The sequence below is a fragment of the Natrix helvetica genome (genome assembly GCF_964273705.1).
Source record: "Natrix helvetica genome assembly, chromosome: 1".
Classification (NCBI taxonomy): domain Eukaryota; kingdom Metazoa; phylum Chordata; class Lepidosauria; order Squamata; family Natricidae; genus Natrix; species Natrix helvetica.
Genome location: NC_138548.1, coordinates 185,056,931 through 185,080,740, shown reverse-complemented (window position 1 = coordinate 185,080,740; position 23,810 = coordinate 185,056,931). Strand labels below are relative to the sequence as shown.

Genomic DNA, 23,810 nt, shown 5'->3' with positions numbered 1-23,810 from the left:
CTGCACGTAGATATATCCATAAGTCAGATTCAACTACAAGGAGGCTTTATCTTTACCTTTCAATCTGCAAATAATTACTATAATTAGAAGCCACAACCCCACATATAAATTTTCACTGAATTGAAAAAATGGGCAGCTAGCCAATTTTTCATTCCATGAGCAAAACAGAAACTATAGTACAACATATTGTAAAGGAAGCTGTTCTCATTAAAGATCCCAATCAGATTTCAATTCAGTCCATTTTAAGAATAGAAATGAATAGCTGTTATAACCATTTTTATTTCTGTGTCAAGAGTCTGGGAATAAAATTGCAGCATAATTTCAAAAAGTGTCAATGTATTATGCTTTTTGGCTAAGGATATGCCAATGTAGACACCAGATGAAAGAAAGATGGACGGATGGAAGTTTTTAGATTTCCCTAGGATAATTTTATGATCTATTACTAAACAGCCACCTTAGATTTTAATTACTAATCTGCAAAATATGAAATTAGGCTGAAACTTGAGATCACTCTTCTGCAAAATCTGCTCACTTCAATAAATATAAATATCCCATTAATAATCAAACAAAATGTTTTAGTCTTTTTTTTTAATTAACAAGTTTTATTGGTTTTTACAAATATTTTCAAGGAAAAAGGGTTAAAAAGGGTATAGAAAATTTTGACAGCTACATCGTGCGGGGGAAAGCAGTCCCCCCAAATCTTGCAACTTTTACAGAAAAGAATAGAAAAACATCAACATTTGAATAGATATTAGCAGTTTTAAATTTAACACTAAGTCATCAATATATTTCAATCATTTTTTATATCACTTCCGTTTTATAACAATTGCAATAATGTTTCAAATCACTTTTGTGGCCTGAGTCTTCTAGTTGTTGCATCCTCCCCCCGTCTACTGGCAGAGCCTCAGCCCCTCCCTCCTTCATCTCTTGTGTACCATCCCCCATTTCATCTAGGAGAGCATTATGTTTTTTAGTGAAAGCCTCCGCCTCCACGACTGCGTTAATTCTAATTCTGCTGCCCTCCCAGAAAATCAACATGCCTTCTGGTAATAACCACCTGAACCAGACCCCTTTATTATATATATTTTTTGCTAAAGAGGAATATTTCTTCCTCTTATCTCTTACTTTCTTTGGAATCTGTTTAAGAATGGTTATTTCTTTATCTTTATATGTTAATGGTCCCCCCCTTTGAGCTCCTAGAACCTCATCTCTTGTGGTCTTTCTGAGAAATTTAACATGAACTTCCCTTGGAACATTGTGTGTTCTTGCATATGCTGAATTAATCCTATAAATCAAGTCAATATCCCACCAGAGCTGTTGTTTATCTCTATTGATGTATTCTGCTAGTATTGTGGTCATAATCTCCTTAAGATCTTCTCAATTTCTGGCAAATTTTGGAACCTAAAGAAAAAAGACATCCTTTCGAATTCCATTTTTATCATGTGGTTTTCAAATTCTACGTTCCCCCTTTGGATTGTCTTAACCTCCTCCCTCATCCCAACAGCACCCTCCTCCAGTACACCTATTCTCTGTTCATTTCGTGTGGCTTGTTGTTGCGTTTCTCTGAGCTGATCATTTAAGTCTGTCAGTTGTTTTTTCAGTTCGTCCTGTCCCTTTAAGAGAGATTGAAGCATCTGGTGAATAGATAAGTCCTTTGAACTCTCTTCGGGGGCTTTAGGTTGTAGAAATGACCCCAATTGTGACTGATGAGTAATCGGACTAGACGTAGATGTCGGGGCCGATGAGGCCTTGCCAGGCGGTAATTTTTTTGGACCCATCATGAAGCTCAAAGATAGTTATAAATCTGTGCAAAGAAATGGCGTCTGTGGGAAAGCACAGCTGGTAGAGATCACAAGGCAGGCAAATCCAAAAGAGAATAAATCTTCTAATGCAGCACCAGATCAAGTAGATGAATCAAAATATTCCAAATCCAAGGGAAAAGCGTATTTAGAGAGGCTCCTGGAGATCTCTGGGGTGGAGACTAGTTCAGAGCCATAAAATCTTCCAAGGGAGGAATCTCATTCATAAAGACAAAGAAGAAGGAGGAAGTTGGCCATCTTGGTTCAGCCTTTACAGGTGGTCAGGAAACAACAAGTCCAAAGTTCCCATACATAGTTTAGAGAAGAGTCAGTTCAACCATCCTTTCTCTCGCAATTGTGGTCAAAAATTATTCTTCCATTGTTTAGAGGAAGTGAAAGTAAGTTTTTAAACTCTCTCTCTCTCCTATGAGAGGGAGAGATTTTGCAAGTGCCGCTTTTCCGAGGGGGGTGGAAATTCCCCCCCCCTCCAATCTTAGCTCTTCCAGAGGTTGAAACAAAGTTCTAAGAAAACTGCAGTTCATCAATTGAGTAAAACAGTAAAAGACTTGGGGAGACTTCCCACCTCACCGCACTTCAGCTGTGTCCTTCTAATTGATCGTTTCCTTCCAGGCTCCGCTCGGCGAAGAAGCGCGGCAGCATGCAGCGCCAGCACACACCCCCACTTCCCGGCTCCTGGGGCAAAGCTGGAGACACCCCCCCCGTGGCCGCCGCCGTTCCAGGGGGTCCCAGCAAGCTGCCCCTACGGCAGGGCACCCCTCCAAGGAACCCTGTGCTCCCCCTAAGCTTAAGGGGAGCCCACCGAAAAAGCGAGCAGCGGACGCGCACATCCGGCGCCTTCGGGGACCGGAAGTTGTCTGCCAAAATGTTTTAGTCTTGTCACACCTCATACCAATTATATCCACCCATGTACTTAAAATGTGGATGATTAAGAAATGGCCAAAGATAAGGATGCGCTATTTACTCTCCAGCATGTTTCTTCAGATAGAACACTCATACCAGTGTTCAATAGAGGAAAAAGTGTGATAATGGCTGTCAGTGTAATAGGAACTTAAAGCCATAGGCAACAAGTAATTCAATTCTTTCCAACCAAATTCTGATTGGAATTCTTTATAAGTCTTTAGATAAGGTTCTAAAGTTCTATTCAAAATAAGGCTTTTAATGAGCTTATTAGTGCCGATCTAGCTTGGCTACTTCTCCACCAGACTGAAGCTCTTAATATATTGGATTAGAAAGTTCTTTCCTTTCATTCCATTCTAGGAATAAGAAGCACTGCTCCTCAAGTGATCACAAAATCCTTCCCTAACCCCTAAATTGCTACATAATCTTCCACTGCAATCCTGACAGCATTGGGATCATAGTCTCCGTATACCGATTATTTTCCCTCCCCCAAAGCAAATGCTTCATGGTGTAATTTTTTTTCCTTTTCTCTATGGTGCTGGCTGGATATTCAAAAATAATGTGATATGTTAACAGTGAATTTCTTAGCAATGTGGCTGGCCGGCGTCCTCAGGCAATAAGAGGTGAGCTAAGGTCTCAGTGAGATTGCTCTTGAATGGCCTTTTACTTGCCAGAGCCAATGTTCCCTAATTCATCAAGGAGTTCTAGGAAATGAAGCAGCACAAATGATCACATGAGGGTTGGTAAAAAAAAAGTCCAAAAGGGAACCTATATGCTACAGTGCTGATAATGGAGATGATACATCACTACATCTATCATAATGCATTGGTATGCTATCAGATGATGAATTCCTTCTCAAGGAGAGACAGGCCAGTAGATCAGCCTGGCTGCTGCGACCATTTTGGCAATTTGTAATTTTGCCCATTCAGTCATTCAAATTATCAAACTCTGCAGAGGCTGGTACATCAAGCCATATTATCTGGGATTCCTTAGGTCTGCAGATTCTGAGGAAATGGGCAAGAGTGCATTCTGGCATGTTCACTGTCATTTGTGGACTTCATCCATCTCTCTCTTGGCTCATCTGTGGGACAAGGGTGTAATTAACTGCATCCAGTGGATGGTCAGCTTCTTTCTGGGACAGGGTGAGGCTGATAAGCTTGAATAAGGTTATAATGTGTCCTCCTTCCTATGTTCAACTGGTTTATATCCAGAGAGATTCCAAGGAGCCAGTCTACACACCAGTTCCTTGGTCTTTCCTACAGTCTTCAGCTTCCCTTTTACAGAAATATCTTGAATTAACCATACCTTCCCCAGAAGTAAAACAACAACAACAACAACAAAACACTAGCAGATTTTCCCAGGAGGATAACCTTGGACAAGTTGACTTTAGTTGGAATATAGAGCGTTAGAAGTCAAAACTAGCATGTTAAATTACATTGCTAGATAACATCCCTAGACCACTCCAAAAAGGGTGCTTGCTTTTGGGACTGGGTCACGTGACTTAGAGACACAGAAGTTTGTTTTTCTTCCCCAATGCAATCTGAGGAGCTTCCAGAAAGAAATCTATAGTAAAAGGTAATTGAGCAATTGGTCAGAGGTGGGGAGGATCATATGGATCCTTGTGGGGTGGCAAAGCATATGGGATGGGAGACGTGGAGAGCTGCCCCTCCTAGAGAATGAAATATTATATTTCCCCTAAAGGAGAAAAAACTTAACAAAGGCAGAAAGCAACCCCAGTCCTCCTGCTATAAGACAACAGCCTCAAGACTGGGCCAATCTATTCATAAACAGAGTTAGGCAAGTCAGAGCTGACAAGATTAGTTCAGACAAACAAAAAGGGCGTTGGTACTTACCTGATACGCCTCTTCTCATAGTGGGGGAGGAGTATCCAGGATGGGTTGACATTGTCCTCTCTTGATTGGGCTGAGTCAGATAAGCTCTTTGGGCCATGCCCTGGTCATCAGGTACTACCCAGTTATTGGCGAAGAACTCTATCCGACTCGTTGTGCCATCCACTCCAGACTTTTGTCTTAGTTTCAAATCTTGTTTATTTATTCCTTTAATAGAGCAGTTCAACAACCAAACATATGTCTTTCTTTCTACATAACAGAACAGTTTGACAACCAGATATATCTTGTTTTGCTTACATAACCATATCAGGGAGGGGCTGGATACTCCTCTCCCACTATGAGAAGAGGCGTATCAGGTAAGTACCAATGCCTTTCTCCATAGTGAGGGGAGAAGTATCCAGGATGGGATGTACCAAAGCCTACACGTCCCTAGGGAGGGTTACGCCTGTTAAGAGCACACACAAATTTATGCCTGGTGAGGCGTCACCTCCGCCGTGTGCACAGCCTGCAACACCCTACGCCCGAATGAAGCCTCTGCAGAGACAAGGGAGCCCAGTTTGTAGTTCCTCACGAATGGTGAGGAGGGAGACCAAATAGCTGCCCTACAGATCTCCGACAATGAGGCGTGAGTGGCCCAGGCCATTGAGATGGTCGCGCTTCGTGTGGAATGCGCTGTAATAGAGCTGGATGTTTGCAGACCCCGTGGTTGGTAGGCGGTACCAATACAGGTTCGTAACCACCTGCCTATGGTGGTGGAAGTCACCTTGTTCTCCCAGGACCCCGGCTGGAAGGAGACAAACGGACAAACTCGGATCTCCTGTTCAGTTGGTTCTTCTAAGGTAAATCCTCAGAGCCCTCCTTACGTCTAGGGTGTGCCCCTTCCTCTCTAACGGATAAGAAGGGTCCGGGCAGAAATTGGGCAATATCAATTCCTGCGAGCGATGGATACAAGAGCACACCTTGGGGGTGAAGGAGGGGCCCAACCTTAGCACCACCCTGTCCTAGTGGAACACGCAGAAATCTTCCCTGGCAGACAGTGCCTGTAGTTCGGATCTCCTCCTGGCAGAGGTTATGGCCACCAGAAAGGCCACCTTAAGGGTCAAAAACTTATGCGAAGCAGTTCATAATGGTTCAACGGAGAGCCTGTCAGAGCGTCCGATACCTTGTGCAAGTCCCAGGATCCTGTGTACCGTTGGTGGCTTTAGGTTGGATGCCCCCTTGAGGAATCGCCTGACCACAGGGTGATAAGTCAACGCCTTAGCCCTTCCCCACAGGAGTACCGATGAAATAGCCGAGACCTGTCTCCTAATTGTATTAGCCATGCCACATTTCCGGGGGCCACCCGCGTCAAAAGCTCCAGCGAGATGTCCCTTCTGAGGAAGAGCCTACTCTCCAAGGATGCCAAGATGCTACATCTGTAACCGTGTGGGACATGACACCCGGGATTGTCTCCAATGAGTTCCAGCTCCCGTCACATACCAGCCCAAAGGAACAGCCTCCAGAGGAAGGTAGAGGCAAAAGACAAGGTCGTGATCCACAAGCTCCACTCGCCACATTGGCTTTAACCAACGATCCACAACCTGATCCAGAGTACGACAGACTACTTTTGTGGACTTTGGACAGTGGTGCAGCGTTGCATGTTACCTACAGAAAAGAAATCTTCACAGAGATGCACGAGCCTGAACCTAAACTACGTGAACTTTATTCTTTCTCCAATCATCCTTGTAAGGTCATGGCAAAAGGAACTGTTTATGTTGAAGAGCTGGATGCACTCCTCCCTGATGTTTATTACATACCTTCAATTCAATTTTCAATTTATTTGATTTCTAGACCGCCCCCTCTCCCCAAAGGGACTCGGGGCGGTGTACAGGCACCAAATAAAAAAACCATACACATAAGAATAAATACCATTAAAATCAAATTAAACCTTAACCCCTGTACAAATTTATAAAAATTAAAACTTGGCCTAAAACCCACCCGTAAAATTTAAAAATACAGACTGAGGTGGGAGAGCTGGAATTAGGCCAGGCCGGCTAAATTGAACAGGTGAGTTTTAAGCTTCTTACGGAAGGAGCGGAGGTCCGTGGTTATTCTAATATCAGGAGGAAGGCCATTCCAGAGGGTCGGGCCCATCACAGAGAAGGCCCTTCCCCTGGGCGTCGCCCGCTGGCATAGCCTAGTGGACGGCACCCTGAGGAGTCCCTCTCTGTGTGAGCAGATCGGCCGAAGGGATGTATGGGGCAGGATATGATCCCGCAAATACCTAGGTCCTGTGCCATGGAGCGCTTTAAAGATGATAATCAGCACCTTGAAACACACCCGAAAAGCCACAGGTAGCCAGTGCAGCCCGCGCAGGAGAGGTGTTACGTGGGAGTACCTAGCGACTCCCGAAACTGCCCGCGCGGCCGCATTCTGAACCAACTGCAGCCTTCGGGTGCATCTCAAGGGGAGCCCCATGTAGAGAGTGTTACAGTAGTCCAGCCGGGACGTCACAAGCGCATGGGTGACTGTGCGGAGGGCGTTCCGGTCCAATAGGGGACGCAATTGGCGCACCAGGCGAACCTGGTGAAACGGCCCCCTTGCCACGGCTGTCACATGGTCGTCCATTGACAGCCGGGCATCTAGGAGGATGCCCAAATTGCATACCCGATCCACGGGGGCCAGATGTTCGCCCCCAATGGCCAGTGATGGAGTCGATTGGTTGAACCGGGGTGCCGGTAGCCACAGCCACTCCGTCTTGGACGGGTTGAGCCTGAGTCTGTTACTTCCCATCCAGATCCGTACGGCTTCCAGACACCGGGACATCACTTTGACGGCATCGTTGGGGTGGTTCGGGGTAGAAATGTACAGCTGGGTATCATCAGCGTACAGATGGCAATCTACCCCGAACCCACGAATGATCTCGCCCAGCGGCTTCATGTATGTGTTGAACAGGAGAGGCAAGAGGACCGACCCTTGCGGCACCCCACAAGTGAGCGGCCTCGAGGTCGACCTCTGCCCCCCTGCCAACACAAATTGCACTCAGCCAGAGAGGTAGGAGGAGAACCACCACAGAACGGTGCCCCTCACCCCCAGCCCCTCCAGTCGATGCAATAGGATACCATGGTCGATGGTATCAAAAGCCGCCGAGAGGTCTAATAGGACCAGGATGGAGGAGCAACCCCCATCTCTGGCCCTCCAGAGATCATCTACCAACGCGACCAATGCCGTCTCCGTGCTGTGGCCGGGCCGGAAACCGGACTGGCGCGGGTCCAGATAATCAATTTCCTCCAAGTGGCGTGGGAACTGTTGTGCCACCACACTCTCTACAACCTTCGCCAGGAAGCAAAGGTTGGAGACGGGACGGTAGTTGGCTAACATAGCTGGGTCCAGGGAAGGCTTCTTGAGTAGGGGCCTCACCACCGCCTCTTTCAGGACGGCTGGCAAGACCCCCTCTCTCAAAGAAGCGTTGACTAACTCCTGGAGCCAGCCTCGTGTGACCTCCCAGGATGCCAGTATAAGCCAGGAGGGACACGGGTCCAGTAAACATGTGGTGGCTCGTAGTCGCCCACGCAACCTGTCCATATCGTCGGAAGTAACAGAGTCAAACTCCTCCCAGAGTGGAGCCTCAAGACCCACCTCCGACGTCCCCTCTAGACCGCTAGCAGGGACCCACTCTCTGCGAATCTGAGCGATTTTGTCCTGCAGATACTCCCCAAATTCCTCTGCTCTACCCTGCAAAGGGGCTTCCCGCGGCCTCTGTTGAAGGAGGGAGCGGTTCACCCTAAACAGGGCGACAGGGCGGTTATCTGCGGACGCAATAAGAGTGGCACAATACTGACGCTTGGCCACTCTTAATGCCACAAGGTAAGTCCGCAAATAGGCTCTCACCTGTGATCGGTCCGATTCAGAGCGTGACGATCTCCATCTGCTCTCTAGGCGTCTCTTGCGGCGCTTCATCACCCTCAGCTCCTCGGTGAACCAAGGGGCCTGGGTGGCTCGCTGCCGCAAGAGAGGCCGCAAGGGCGCAACCCGGTCCAAGGCCCCGGCGGCTGCACTGTTCCATGCAGCCACTAGGTCCTCCATCCGGGTGCGGGTCAGGGCTACAGGAAATGGCCCAAGCTCCGTCTGGAACCTATCAGGTTCCATCAGGCGTCTGGGGCGGAACCATCTTGGACATTCCGGTTCCGCCTCCCCGCGATGGGGAGTAGCAGCTGGGAAGTCGAGCCGGAGAAGTGAGTGATCTGACCATGACAGGGGTGTATTGACTAAATCCCCTACTCCCAGATCACTCCTCCACCGGCCAGAGACAAAGATAAGATCCAGTGTGTGACCTCCCTCGTGTGTGGGGCCCTGAATTACTTGGGTCAGGTCCATGCCTGTCATGGAGGCCATGAACTCCCGAGCTACCTCGGATGTCTCCCCTACCAATGGCAAGTTAAAGTCCCCCATGACCAACAGCCTGGGGGTCTCAACCGCCATCTCGGCGATCACCTCGAGGAGCTCGGGCAGGGCTGCTGATGCATAGCGAGGAGCCAAGTATACAATCAGCAAGCCAAACTGTCTCCCTGGGCCCCACTTCACGCACAGGAACTCACAACCAGTTATCTGTGGCACAGTGGACTCTCTCGGCTCAAGGCCTTTCCTCACGATGACCGCTACCCCACCACCCCTGCCACGGGCCCGTGGTTGATGAAATGCACGGTAACCTGGCGGGCACATTTCCACAAGAGGAAGACCTCCCTCATGGCTCAGCCAGGTCTCTGTAATTCCTGCCAGGTCCGGCTCCCTCTCCGAGACCAGGTCGTTAATGAGGGGGGCTTTATTGGCAACGGACCTGGCGTTGCATAGCATCAGTCTCAGGCCCTGGCTCTGTAAGTCCTGGCCACCTAGATTGCGGGGGTTGGGACATGTGACCGGCCGTACCCAACGGCCACCGTCTCCCAGCCGGTTATAAGATCTCTGTCTACCCTCACACCTACCCCTCCCCACGACCGTTGGGATAGAAAGACCCTCTTCTGGAGTATCGCTACTCCCTCCCTCCTTAATAGCTCCGCTCACTTCCTTGCTAACTCCACCCGTCGGCCTGGCACTGATCCCTCCCTCAGCCTGACTAACCCCACCCCCCACCCTGGAACCCCCTAAAATACGAATTAAAAATTTAATTAAAAACCCCCTGAGACTACGCCTCGCCCTTCAGCAACTAGTAATTTGCTTAGTCAAAGTCACTTGTCTAGAATGTTAATGTTCCAAATTCACCACCTCGAAAAAACAAGTTACATAGTTAAAAATTGAGATATTGTTGCTGAAACCATGCTAATTGGCGGTGTTTATTACATAAAACCAAAGCCTAAACCGCAAGCACAGGCAAGTATACAAACTCCAAAAGAGGAGAGCACAGGCCCAGAGAGAGAAGCTTCAGTGAGAGATCCTGTTGCTACTCCAAAGGCTCCTAAAGCCAACAAACAGAAAATAAGGAAGCAGGTTGCTCAGAGCAAGCCTGAGGTTCCTCATAAAACTGTTAATGTTGAAAATTCACTAAATGCTAAACCTTTGCATTCCAGGTGTATCCACAAGTGGCATAGAAGATTGGGGCATGCCAGTTTCCGTGTTCTTAGGAAAATGCCGGAGTTCGCAAAAGGTTTTTATTATTTATTTATTTCTTAGATTTTTAGACCGCCCCTCTCCCAAAAAGGGACTTGGGGCGGTGTACAGTCAATATAATAAAATCAGTCATAATAATTAAATACATTTAAACTACATTTAAGATACATTTGGAGGGGGAGATAGGCTGTACTAAGAAATAAATAATTCTAATCTTAAAACATAAAAAACATTTTACTAAAAATCCCCTTAGCTTCCGGTTCCTGCACCTCTCGGGGTCCACGAACCCGTCCTCGAGGCGGGCCCTTGAAAGAGCCAAGGGCCAAGCCTGCGAGAGAGGGGCCTCCCACAGGCGGAGCAAGTCTAACCTCAAATACGTTATTAAAAGTCCCAATAGGGCAAGGTACTGATAAAACAAAGTTGATAGGTCATAGCCGGCAGGGCTAGGGTCTCAATGAAGGACCAGAGTCTTAAAGTCTAGATGGTAAATCATAGTAAATAATGTCTGGATGGTAACTTCAGAGGAAGATGGTAGGTAATAGGTGGTAAATAGATGGTAAATAATGTCTAGATGGTAACTAGATGGTAACTTCAGAGGGAGGGGGGGAAATGGGAGGTAGTCAAGTGTCGCAAATGGTGGGGAGAGGCAAAGATGGTGAATGGGAGAAAGATGGTTCAAATGGCCCCAGGTGAATAAAAATTCCTTAATGGGTGGGGGGGCCTTCTTGTCCTAATTGTTTTATGCTGGGCAGCTACTCAGACCTGTCCATGGCTCCAAGTGCCAGCTCAAGCTGCTCAAGCCTGTCCATATCCCCAAGCCATGATCTCCAGTGGCCTCCAGGCTCCAAATCCTCCCCAGCCATAATTCCAGGGCCTCACCGATGTCTTTGGTGCCTCTCCGGTGCTCTCCGGCACTCCGTTGCTCCTTCCTTGTTCCTCCCTGTGCCCCCGATGCTGGTAATGACCCTCCGGTGCCTCCGATAACTCTCTGGGGGCTCTCCGGGGTTCCTTCCCTTTGTTCCTTTCTCTTTTTACTTTTCGGCTTTTCGGCTTTTTTTTTTTTTAAATTTGCCGGCTTCAGCGCTGCCCGCGCAGCCGCACTGTGCCGTCGCCATATTCACAGGCTTCTTCCCAGCCGATTGCCGCTTACGATGTTCAACTCCTTCCTGCTCTCCGATCTTCACCGACCACCCTGGAGGGCCGAAACTGGCCCAAAACAAGCCAGGGTGGTCGGGCTATCAACTCTCAGCCCCCTCTGATGGCATAGGGCCGGTTGCAGTCCTTACCCGGTCGGGCGCTCCATAGTTCAACTCCGGAGCTCAGGAGGCGACCGCCATCGTTGGAAGCTCCTCCCCTCCTGTGTTTGGATCTAAAGGGGTGTAAGGTGTTTTTGGATTGTGCAGTTTGCAGGAAAGCTAAATCCAAAGCAGCAGCCATTCCCAAACACGCTATACGCCTGTCAACACGCGTTTTTGATTTGGTACACACTGACATAGTGGGTCCTTTTCCGCCAACAATTGGTGGTAAAAAGTATTTTCTAACAATTGTTGATAATTACTCTAGATATGGATTTGTATATCCTATGAAAGAGAAATCTGAGACCTTTCAGATCTTTAAAGACTTTGCAGCACTTGTTTCTACCCAACACCAAGTTCGCATCGCCAGAATCCAGAGTGACCGTGATGCCGAATTCATGTCTCAGCATTTCCAGGACTGGATGCGTAAGAATGGAATTCTTCATCAGACATCCGCTCCATACACACCGGCTCATAATGGAGTCGCAGAACAAAGACAAGGGGTCCTACAAACCATGATGTGTTGTCTCCTAGAAGACGCCAACCTAAGTAACATATACTGGGATGAAGCTATCAAATATGCAAATTACATTGTCAACCGTACTTGGAGCAGTGTAATAAATCAGACTCCTTTCTTCATGATGTATGGCTACAAGCCCGATCTCAAGAACCTCCATATTTTTGGTTCATACGCTATGGTGAACATTCCCTTAACTCAAAGAAGAAAAGAAGGTCCAGCAGCAAAGAGACTGAGATTTATGGGTATTGATGATAATTCAAAATGAAGCAAATTTATTGACTCTAAACATGTAATTGTGATTTCTCAATCTGCTAATTTTGAGGAAGATGTTGATTGGTCCAGGATTCATTCCAATGATCCTGGAGTTTATTTTCGTAGAGATGTTGTTGCAGATGCCACGCAGCCTGATGACCAAGATTCACAGGCAGATATTCCATCTACCAGTTCTTCACAACCTGATATTCCGTCTTCGCGACCCGCGGATGCTGATGCTAGCGACGAATGTGAGGACGAGGACGAAGCAGAAGAATGGAATGTTGTTCCGAGACGCTCCAAGAGGGTCACAAAAGGAATCCCTCCACAGCAATATTCGTGGCAACTGATAAAAAAAATCTTGCCTTTGATTTGCAATGTTACACTTCCTCCTAATACGTTCACACAAATCAAGCAGCTTCCTGATTCAGAGCAAGAGAAGTGGTATGAGGCAATGCAGGATGAAATGGACAGTTTAAAGAAACTTAATGTATTTACATCTGCAAAAGCTCCAGCAAACAAAAAAGTCATTGGCACTCGATGGGTCTACAGAATCAAGAAGAAACCGAATGGTGAGTCATTGTACAAAGCCAGACTTGTAGCTCAGGGTTTCGCTCAACATTATCCTGAGGACTACACAAACACTTAATCACCAACAGTCAGAACTGAGAGTGTAATAATTGCTTTAACCACTGAAACTATTCTTGGTTTAGAAGTTTTCCAGTTTGATGTGGACACGGCTTATCTACATGCTGACCTAGATGAAGAGATCTACGTGAGAGACCCTCCAGGATTCCGAAAGCAAGAAGGGGATACCTGGTTCCTGAACAAAAGTCTTTATGGTCTGAAACAGTCAGGTTTAATGTAGTACTTATGTCTTACTGACAAACTAAATTCAATGGGCTTTATTAAATCCGAAACTGATGAATGCGTGTTCACAAAAAGATCTAACAATGCATATGAGATCATTCTTGTTTATGTTGATGATATTGTTTATATTGGTCCAAATAAGAAAATGAGTGAGATTTTTGCTAAAAGTTTGCAGAGATACTTCACATTGAAATCTTTAGGTCATATTAGCACTTATTTAGGGGTTCAGATTGACAAAACACAGAAGGGGTTTAGTCTTTCACAAGAGGAGAAAATTGATCACATTTTGCATCATTGCAACATGAAAGATGCTAGCACAACAAAAACACCCATGCAAACAGATTTTCACAACTTAACACATGAACCAAGTCTTGAATTCGAAGATCAAACACTTTATCGTTCAGTCATTGGGTCACTGTTATACATTAGTAGTTGGACCAGACCCGACATTGCACTTAGTGTTAATCTCTTATCATGATACGTAGGTAAGGCAAAACAATTTCATTGGACATGCATTAAGAAGTTATTAAAATACCTGAAACACACTAAACACATGAAGCTATTGCTAGAACCAACATATATTGATTATGCAGAATTATGTTGTTATGCAGATTCTGATTGGGCAAGTGATAAGAAATCACACAAAAGTACTTCAGGTTACATGATGTTCCTGAATGGTTGTCCTGTTTACTGGCAAGTGAGAAAACAGAATTTTGTTTCGTGTTCATCTACTGAAGCTGAATATGCTTGTGTTTTGGATGCATGCAATTCTCTAACATGGTTTGATGCTTTAATTGCAGATATCTGGACACGTCCGATTCGACCAATCACCATGATAGAAGATAATGAATCGGTGGTTTATATTTCTGAGTCACATTTCACAGTTCTAGGTCCAGACACATTGACATTCGTTATCGAAACACAAAGCAATTAGTTAAACAAGGTTTTGTTAAATTGCAATATGTATCTACACGATCAAATTGCTGACATGCTCAACAAACTGCTTCCAGCAGCTCAACACGAGTATCTGCGGAAGAAGATGTGCCTTATTTGATGATTTGATGACATCAGCTCAACTAGCAAAAGAAGGGGTGTCACTGCGTTAATTGGTTTGCTTAGCTGTTCTGAAATTTACTGCGCAGGTCACATTCTTACCTGCAAGTGATTCAGTGCGCATGCTCCTTCACATTCCTTTCTTAACTTTCTCTTCTGATCTTCCATTCACCTGCCGAAGGAGACAGGCACATAGCTTTGCCAAGATGTGATTAATTAAGTTAGCAAGTTTTGCATTTTTATTTTCTTTTATATTAAAATGTTTTTATTATATCTTGCTTCGGGTTTATTTTTGCTTATTTCAAAAGTATGCTACAAGGGATGCCAAGATCCACACCTCCTTAATTCAGGGCGGAATTCACACCCTAACATTGCCTCCATTTTATTTCCAGCTTGGAACTGGATTGGATTTCTCTCCCGGCTTGGAACTGGACTGCATTTTTCTTCCAAAAGAGGGAAATGGGTAAGAGGGTGCTGCAAAGTGTCTGTAGTTAAAACTGGACCTTAAATAGCTTTGGGGGTGTCATCTTAACTTCAAATGGTCACAAAGTGACCAATCATAAGTCCAAGTACTACCTATAATGTGGCCTGCAAAGAGTTTCACTATCATGTTTCTGTCTTCCTCTAAATTTTTGTTTGTTCTATATGCCTTTTCCACCTGAATTTTTTTCTGACTTGTTCTCCTTTGTTGTACACAGACATTTTATGTAATTGTTAAGACACAGTTCTTTTTAGAACTCAATTCTGACCTTTTCTTCCCTAGGCCAGATTTTCAGTTCTGCATGGTAAAATGGTAAGAGTGTAATACTAAAGAATCAAAGCTTGAGACTGACACCAGAATTTAGTACAACTAAGTTTTATTAAATTATTAATAATGTTCTCTCCTGATACTCATAGACTCAGCAGATACAGCAGAGACAGATACAGCAGAGACAGGCCTTCTCTTACAGTATGTTCCCCCCCTCCCCAGAAGTCAAAGCTTTGGTAGTGCACCTTTGGCCTTAAAATATTTTCTTTCAGAAAGATTTAGTCTAGTGTGAGTTTTAATCTTGGTCTGAGTTCGTTAGGACTCTATCCAAATCTCCCTTCCATCCAACACGCAAAAGCAGAGTAGGCAAAGCCATTAAGTGCAACACCTACAGATTTGCTCCCCTCTTCCTTGCTTGCAGATGGGTTCAACAGCTTTCCAAAAGCAATGGAAAAGTCTGGCAGTGTCATAGGCAGAACTGGAATGCAAGAGGCAGCAGGGAGAAGTCCTGGGGCTCAGTACCTTCTGTTAATGAAGGTAAATCACAGGATGGACTTGTATGCAAAATTCAGCTGGAACTGGTATTCAAGATGTGGAGTGAAAATGATCTTGCTCTGAATGACTACTTTCTGGAAGAACTTACCGATGAATTAAGAGATGAATTGGTGAGACAAGGAATACCAGAGAATTTGGAAGAGTTGGTGGACAGTTGGAGGAGTTGAGGAATGGAGAAAATAATAAGGCAGAAGGTTTTAAATATTTTCTTTACCCCCTACCCCATCCCCTGACAAGGCCACCATGGATTCCTGTTCTGGGGCCCCACGCAAATAGGAAGCAGTGAAGACATCCCAGTCCTCAGCAAAGAAACAGAGAAGAGACTTCAATTTATATATTTATTGTGGAGCCCCAGGACACCTAGCCAAGCACTAATCACTGAATCATTTGCAAACTGAAGGTTACTTAACAAGCAAGTGCCCGAATTGTGCCTGAATTGTTCCAATTGTTCTTATGTGCAAGAAGCTTTGGACTCCTCTCACAAGAGCCTGGCAGAAGAGCCTCAGCCAATTAAGAAAAGCTCACAGAGTAATGACAACAGGCACGCGCATATTATTATCTCTGTTACTCTTTTATACCTTCAGGCATAAAAGTTTAAGTCTCTGCTTTCTGAGAGTGGTAAAAAAGCCAATTTCACAGATAAGACATGCTTCAGTATGCATTACCAATGTATTGAAGAGACCTTAAGCTAAAGGAAACAATTGACAATTCTGGTCCTATTCTGTAATATATAGTAATTTCTTTTCATGAGGTGATTATCAGTAAACAAAAACTCACAAATGTACATTCAAGTGGAGGATAGACCAGAAAAAAATATTATGTATGGTATTGTAGAGAGAAACAGAAAAGGGGAAAGACAATGTCCTTTGAAAAGCTATGAGTTATTGCTAAAAGCAGGTCAAGATAGTGAGGATTTCTTCATGCAGATACCAAGAGTCACCTGATGCCACTTGATTTTGATGCCACTTGACTATCTAATCCCAACAGCATTTTGAAAATAAGATGGTTTCCCAACATTTGCAAATAACTCATTTCCTGGATCCAGACTTTACTCAATTATGGATGAATAGTTTAGACATGTTTCATGTTCCCAAGTATGAATTAAGGAAGTAAAAGGTTACCATTTGACAATGTAAAAACAAAACTATGACTAGTTCAGAGAGTAGTATGGGCAAAAGAATGTTACAAATTGGGTAAATTCTGTAAGAATGTTATGAATTTTCCAAAACAATGTAGGCAAAAAGATGGGTTATAAGCCAAAAAGTAAAAACAATTCAACTCAAATATGATGTAATGGTATTGTCAAGGTCTAAAGCGTTTCCATGACTACTATCAACTTTAGAAGGGAGGAGAATTCTATGCATACCTTTGGTCTCATATTTCTACAATCGAGTTGGAGAATATGATTTATGACGCAGGACAGAAGGGGGGGAGTTAGGAGGGTAAAGTTCAAATGCAATTAAGTGAAAGTCAGTTTAGACTCCACAGAAGTAATGCTAAGATGTTGATCCTAATAAATGAAGGGGTTTTGTTTGAACTCTCTCGAGGCTCATAAATTAATTAGGTCATCTCTTGGGAACTTCACAATTATGAGGGAATGACGGGAGTGGAATGGGGAGATGCTACATAGACAAGAGGGCATAGCCAGCAGCTGCACAACAGGCAGAGAAAGAAACTGGAAAGGAACCTCCCAAACTTCTCAGATTGCAAAAGAGATGGTGGGGGATCTGTACTGCTGGATTTGCAAGATTCTGTTAATGTAGCCTTACAATAAAGTTGAATTAGCTCATTTGGTTGTGTTTCCTGTCTAGTCTACCTGGAAAGGCTGACAGACAACATTTCCAAAAAAACATCCAGACCCCTTTCTTTTCCAGAAAATATCCACCATAGGATTTTCCATCATCACAACTGCTAGTCAAAATTACAATCTGTCAGCCCTTCAAGGTAGGAAAGGCCAAAACAGTCACAGCAGGGATTTCAAGGAAAAGTTTTTTGTTGTCAAGTACTGTACAATAAAAGAAATCTTGAAGGTCTGTGAGAATGACTCTCTGTCCTATCATATGTCAAACAAAATCAAAACAATTATACTTTTCTGTTTCTCAGAACTAAGTAATCCTTTCTGGAAGTCCTTCCTTGTTGGTTCACTCAGTCCTTCTCTGTCCCCATGGTCAGGTCTGCAGTCCCTCACACATGTGATCTTCAGCAAGTACACAAAGGCTTGGCTTTTGAACCTGACAAAAATGGAGAGAGAAATAGTCCAAAACCAATTTTGAACACAGTAATTTTTCCAGTTCCTTGTCCATAACTAAGTAATTTGTCCAGATTTTTTCCCAACAGCAAGCCAAAGCTATGCAACATTTATTAAATTCTTTAAAAAGTACTTCAGAACATAAATGTATAGCCTATCCTGAAAGTACCCACATCTTTTCCCAGGATTGTTCAGCTGCTCCTTAAAGTTGCCTGGGAAAAGATGAGAACCTGGGAAAAGATGCAACTGCTTTAAAGAACTGAAGATACAGCAAGCATTACATTCATGCCCTGCCTAAAGATACTCTGAAACATCTTTCTGGAATCAAATCCAAAACATTGTACATTCATAATCAGAGCCCATAAGTATAGCATAAATACCACATGTAAAAATATGTTATATTCCAAACATGTAATGTTGCATACTGTATGTTAGTTAACCCAGGAAACATTAATTAAAAACACTTGTTCCAAAGTTTTGTATTTTAAGATACAAAGAGGTAAAATAATTTAATTGAAGAGTCACAAATATGGACACTCTGCACCTTTAACCAGAGGTTCCATCCAATTTACATCACAAACATCTAATAATAGAACTGTCTGTGTAGTTGTTCATTTGCATGTGCTCACTTCTCACAGCAAACAGATAATCCATATTTCCTCTTTCTTCATCTAACCAACAAGGCCAGGATGAAAAAAAGGTATTTCTGAGAATAATAATGCAGCTTGCATATTATTCATATTAATTCAAAATCATAATTATATCTTCCATAAATTTACCACTGTCTAGCAGTCTTGACAGCCAAATATGGCCTCCAATTTACTAGCTAAAATGTAGTTGGCTTCTTTGTGCTTAATGTGCTTTGGGAACTCAGCCAAAACAGTTAGTTATAGGTTTAACATGTTGTGGGTTAATTCAGTAAACTATGGATCATTTAACTATGAGTTAGTATATCATGCAAACATGACCACAGATGCCATATACTCAGAAGCAGTTGTTTTTTTCATACCTGGCTCTAGGATAAACCAAGATAACAACCACTATCATCAATAGATAAAGTGATGGCAACCATTATCTGATTTCTGCTTATAAACTTTCTTATAAGCAGGCTTAATGTCTTATTCTTATAGTAGCAATTCTTTTATTTTTAAACATCCCTCTCTTCTCCAGTGCTACACCATATTTAAACAAAATCTCTTATTCATTCCATTTCTACCCACAATGTCTTTGAAACAGTAAGTCTTGGGAAATTATGTTATCAATGCATTATGTTATCAATGCATTATGATCAAAGAAATATTTATACAGTACACAATACTGTACTGAAATATATACCAAATTTTGAAGACTAGTTGTAATCATTATCTTGTGACCAATGACTACCATAAATTTGGCATGGATTGGCCACACAAATAAGAACATCCATTAAGAAAATACAATTCACTTCTAATTTATTTGTTCCTTCATCATATTTGGAAAATAGGAATAAAACATGATTCCCACACAGCCTCTCATCCTGAAAAAGTTAGATGCAGGCTGAATTAATGTCAGTAGAGATTCTTCAGATCATACCACCATAGCTCAAGTACAGGAACAATTTTAACCTAAGATGAAAGAATCTGGTTCACATAGGATTCCAAAGTACTTTATTCAAAATTATTTTTAAAGTCATGTGGTTGTAACTCATTGTTTTTCTTCATAAATGTCAGCAGCATTATATTTGAAGGCTATCAGTTTAATTGGGGCTTTAGTCAATTTACTTTGCTGATCTTAACTAGTTAATTAAATAATACTTTTTATATAAATGTTGTTATAAAGATTATTCAATTATGCTAATATGAGGGCCTTAATAAACCAAGTCATCAGTGTGACCTAAAATGGAACTTGGAATAAGACAGCCCAAATTCAAATCCTATTTAACCATGGAATGACATTGGACAATCAATAACTTTAAGTTCATACTAGTACACAGGTTTGCTGCAGCTGCAAGAATAAAGGAGTCTTTCCCTCCTAGAGGAATCACCTCCTACTTTAGTAAGGCAGAACAGAATCAAGTGAACTCTTCTGTATTATAAGATGCCTCTCTCAGGATACAGTAGTAAAGCAGCTCATTACAAATTCTCTGTTAACCTCCGATTAATTGAATGTATATAACAATAGATTGGCAAAAATATAAGGATTAATATAATTTGTTGTCAATGGTACAAGTTTGCAACCAAGCTGAATTGATGGCTGTTTTATACTACATGCTGAATTGCAAATTAACTAATTGCATTAAACCATAGTTCATGGTTTGCAAAGTTGTACAAACCTAGAACTGGGTTCTAAAGGTTCTGAGTTCATAATTAGCTATGTAATGCAAGCAGAATTAATGTTGCTATAAGCTCAAATTTTAAGTGGAAAAAATATTAATTTTAAAATCACCTCAAAAATGTATAGACAATTTTCTATTTGTTTATTATTAAATTTATTTGCTGCCCATCTTGCAGTTTGAGGTGTTTCTGAGTAGTTTATTGACTTAAGAATATATGTTGGATATTCAAGAAACCATATAATAAAAAACTGATCCAAATATTTGAAGTATACTCAACAATATTTTTATTCCTATAGAGAAATAATTTAATCCTTAAATTGGGTTTTGAATTTCTGGGGAAAATATTCCTTTTTTCCTTAAAAGTAAAAATGTACGTATGAACATATGATCTTAATAACTGTAGAATCTACTATAATAGTTCCTGTTTTAATAAATTCTGATATTCATAAATTGTTAAACTGCTTATTACCTAGAGATAAACAAAAAAGACTTTAAAAAAATAGAATGCTTTAAATGTAGGTTTAGCATAAGTCCCAAACTTAAGAATCTACGTTGGATAAAATCCATTACACAAAAGTGAGTATTTCCACATATATAATAATATTCTGCATTAATTCACCCACTTGAATAAATGGTGTTCAAAGGGGAAAGGGGAGACAAAGATTATAGGAATAAAAGTTTCTAACCAATGCTATAAAAATTTAGTTTCCTTTTCTTAAAAGCAATGCTCACGACAAGAATTTCAGGGAGTTTTATTTCTAGAAAGATTCCCATGCCATCTTTCTAAATCAGGGTAACAGGCTTTAATGTATCCAGATATCTTTCAAAAGGGAACATTCATTGCCTTACACATTTCATTTGAATGTGGCTGCTATCAATTATATGACCTGAAATTTTCTCAGTATCTTTAACCTTATGCAATTGTAGTTCCACCCTGTTTTAAATCAAAGTGCCTCTTACAAGTCTATCCCAACAGAAACCCAAAATTGACAAATGTATTGGGAAACTTGTGCATCACTCACGCTTTGTTCCAAAGGTGTACAATTCAAAATAATAGGAGCAATTTATCTAGTTGCCGTTTTAATCAGTGACTGTAATAAAAGCATTCATTCATTCACCTAATTGGCCAAGATAAGAGTTCTTACACGTTCAAAACGATCAAGTTCAGTTGTTCTCAACCTGTGGGGGTCGAACGACCCTTTCACAGAGGTCGCCTAAGACCATCGGAAAACACATATTTTCGAGGCTCTTAGGAACCGTGACACCAATTTTATGGTTGGGGGTCACCACAACATGAGGAACTGTATTAAAGGGCATTGGGAAGGTTGAGAACCACTGATCTAGTTGAAGTATGTAAGCAACTGCAACTCAGCAGTCAAGGGTAAAAAAATCTCAAACCGAGCAAAATGTTCTCCACTGCACAACTTTTAAAGATGCAACAATCCTCTATTTTTCAATTGTTCATTTCAGCAGAAGCTTTTTTTGGAGGCTTCCTTTCCTCACAAACCACGAGACAAGACACGACGGCTGCTCTTTCGCAGGGAGCAATACCTCGTGCCATCTTTCCCCACACCCCAGAGTCTCGATACGCCCAGCAGGACCCGAATGCTAACTTTCCCACCCCCAAATCCGGTTTACTGAAATGCTCCACACCGCGCAGTAGAAAAGACGGGACAAAAATCGGAAGGGCACAGAAACGAGGTAAATAGCCAAAGCACAATTTACAAAAACAAAACAAAACAAAACACTCTTATGGCTACTGTCCAGCCCCATGCGTAGGATCGAAGACAGGCTGGGACCCATAAAGCTAAAAGCACGTAATGTGCGAAGCTGCGTGAAAGGCCCCCCTCCCCAACTTCCTTTCCTCGCGAAGGAAAACAAATCGCTTTGTTGGCCACCTCTCACCCGCCTCTCGGTAGGCTCCAGCAGGCTCTTTCTTCCTCCCGCCACGGGTCTCCTGCGCTCTGCTCTCCGACAGGCAACACCATCAAAGAGGGGGCAGCCAAAGGGAGTCAAGACGCCCGGCTAAGGCAGCAGCTGACCCGGCTCCCTCCTCCCCACCGACTTCCTGTTTCTTCCCCCGCGAAAGCAAAGCGGCGGAGGAGGAGCTATGCCAGCGCCATCTGCTCCGGCCTCCCGCAGGCAACCCAATTGATGCCGGAGAGATGGAGGAACAAATCGCACACAGACATTAACCAACGACCCTGCAGTCATCGACCGGAGTTTTCTATGCCGTTCAGTTCGAGAGTGTACCATATACTACGATGGCTGGTAACGCGCGAAGTGTATACGAGAAAGGGGGAAGTAATTCTCATTGAGGGTGAGGCTGTGTCTGACGTTTAGCAGCTTCTCAATGCGAACATGGTCTCTTCCCCGCAGCAAAACGGGGGGTCCAATCATGGAACAATATTACAGGTAGCGATAAGAACCCGTCACTGTCAACTCGCGTGTATGTTGGAGGAAGAAACTTGAGGCAGGCAACAGAGAAAATACCACTATGATGTACACGCCTCCCTTTCTAAAATATGCACCCCAGGCTCAGGTTTAGTTTCTTAGTGAGAATTGAACCAATAAATTCCTAAAGAATGGTGTATCAGTTAAACCAATGCTGCACAATATCAAACCAATGAAATACAGGGAGCTGTCGTCTGTGAAACCTTGTAAGCCAATAACCCACAGCTAATGTCCGACAGACAGGACCAATTTGAACTCAAAACCCAACTAATTTGGGGCGCTGAAATAGCAGCACCTTCCGGTTCTCCAGTCTATATAAAACACTTCAGAATTATAGGGATAATACCCGATGGCGATTTCACACCTTCAAGGAGTTAATGTTTTGCATTGTCTACTTCAGTGTTTGACGATTTTAAAATGTGTGGATTTCAGCTTCCAGAAGTCCACATATCTTGAAGCTGTCGAGACTGAGAAACTGCGCCTCTCTGCTTTTTCCTGAAGCCTGAATATGTAGATAGACAAGCGAACCATGTGATTCGGTCCCATGACATCCCTTAATTAATTTCTTGCTTCCCTTTCTCGTATAAATTGGGCCCTACGCTTGCATGGGGACGAATTAATGACGCTTTGCAGGAAGGAGGCCAGCTATCTCAGTGCAAAGCTTTCAGTTCTTGTATCTAGAAAAGCAGCCAAGTGTCAAAATAAAGCCCAGAGGATTCTCTGCTTGTCCTTGGGAACTTCTGCTTGCTCATGACCAATCAGGGTCAAGATCAAAGATCAACGGCAGTCAAGTTTCCACTTTGGACAGCCGGATCAAATCCTACCATTTCAAGGATCTAAAGCCTGAGCTGTTGTTCTGTTAAACCTTCGGAAACCGGAGACAGTTTGCGAAATCCTAAACTTGCAAAACCGCACCTATCCGACTCAGCCCAAGCGACAGGTTACACTTGCCAGTGGGGGCAAGACAAAGCAAGGGGGAGAAATGCGTTTGTGTTCGCGGCAATATCTAGCTTGCATTTTTAGCGCGTCATCCCCGTCCTTGTCTCCGATCTACCCGCGGGAACATGATAAAATCACCTTTGTTCTACTCCTCTTATTTATTCTGTGTGTTCTGTACGCTTCCCCTCCCGCCCCCCCGCCCCCCAAGCTTCTCCAGTCATTTTCCTTTGCTGCTTCGTGACAGGCTCGTTGGGAAGAGCGTATTGGCGAAGCGGTTTTCCTCGTTTTCTCTATTGGGCAACTGGAGAGTAAAGGAGGGACGAACTATCGGACCTTATTGTGGGCATTACCGAGACTGGGAGGAGGTGTGGCCTTAGCCGACTTTCATTTAAACCGGCTCGCTCGCTCTCGC

The 23,810-nt window shown here is 43.4% G+C and overlaps 1 protein-coding gene across 9 annotated transcripts in view; it reads right to left on the bottom strand.

The window, feature by feature from the left end:
- Positions 1 to 23,795, bottom strand: part of PIKFYVE (phosphoinositide kinase, FYVE-type zinc finger containing) — a 108,329-nt gene extending 84,534 nt beyond the window's left edge. For 2 of the 9 annotated variants that reach the window (XM_081937806.1, XM_081937815.1), the window contains exon 1: positions 21,911 to 22,112. In XM_081937806.1, coding sequence (XP_081793932.1) covers positions 21,911 to 21,993 — 83 coding nt within the window. In that variant the 5' untranslated portion in view covers positions 21,994 to 22,112. Of the gene's footprint in view, positions 1 to 17,531; positions 17,675 to 21,910; positions 22,113 to 22,805; positions 23,310 to 23,374 lie in introns of those variants that run through there. The other 7 variants (XM_081937810.1, XM_081937809.1, XM_081937808.1 and 4 more) reach the window with 7 other exon arrangements.
- Positions 23,796 to 23,810: the final 15 nt, after the last annotated feature.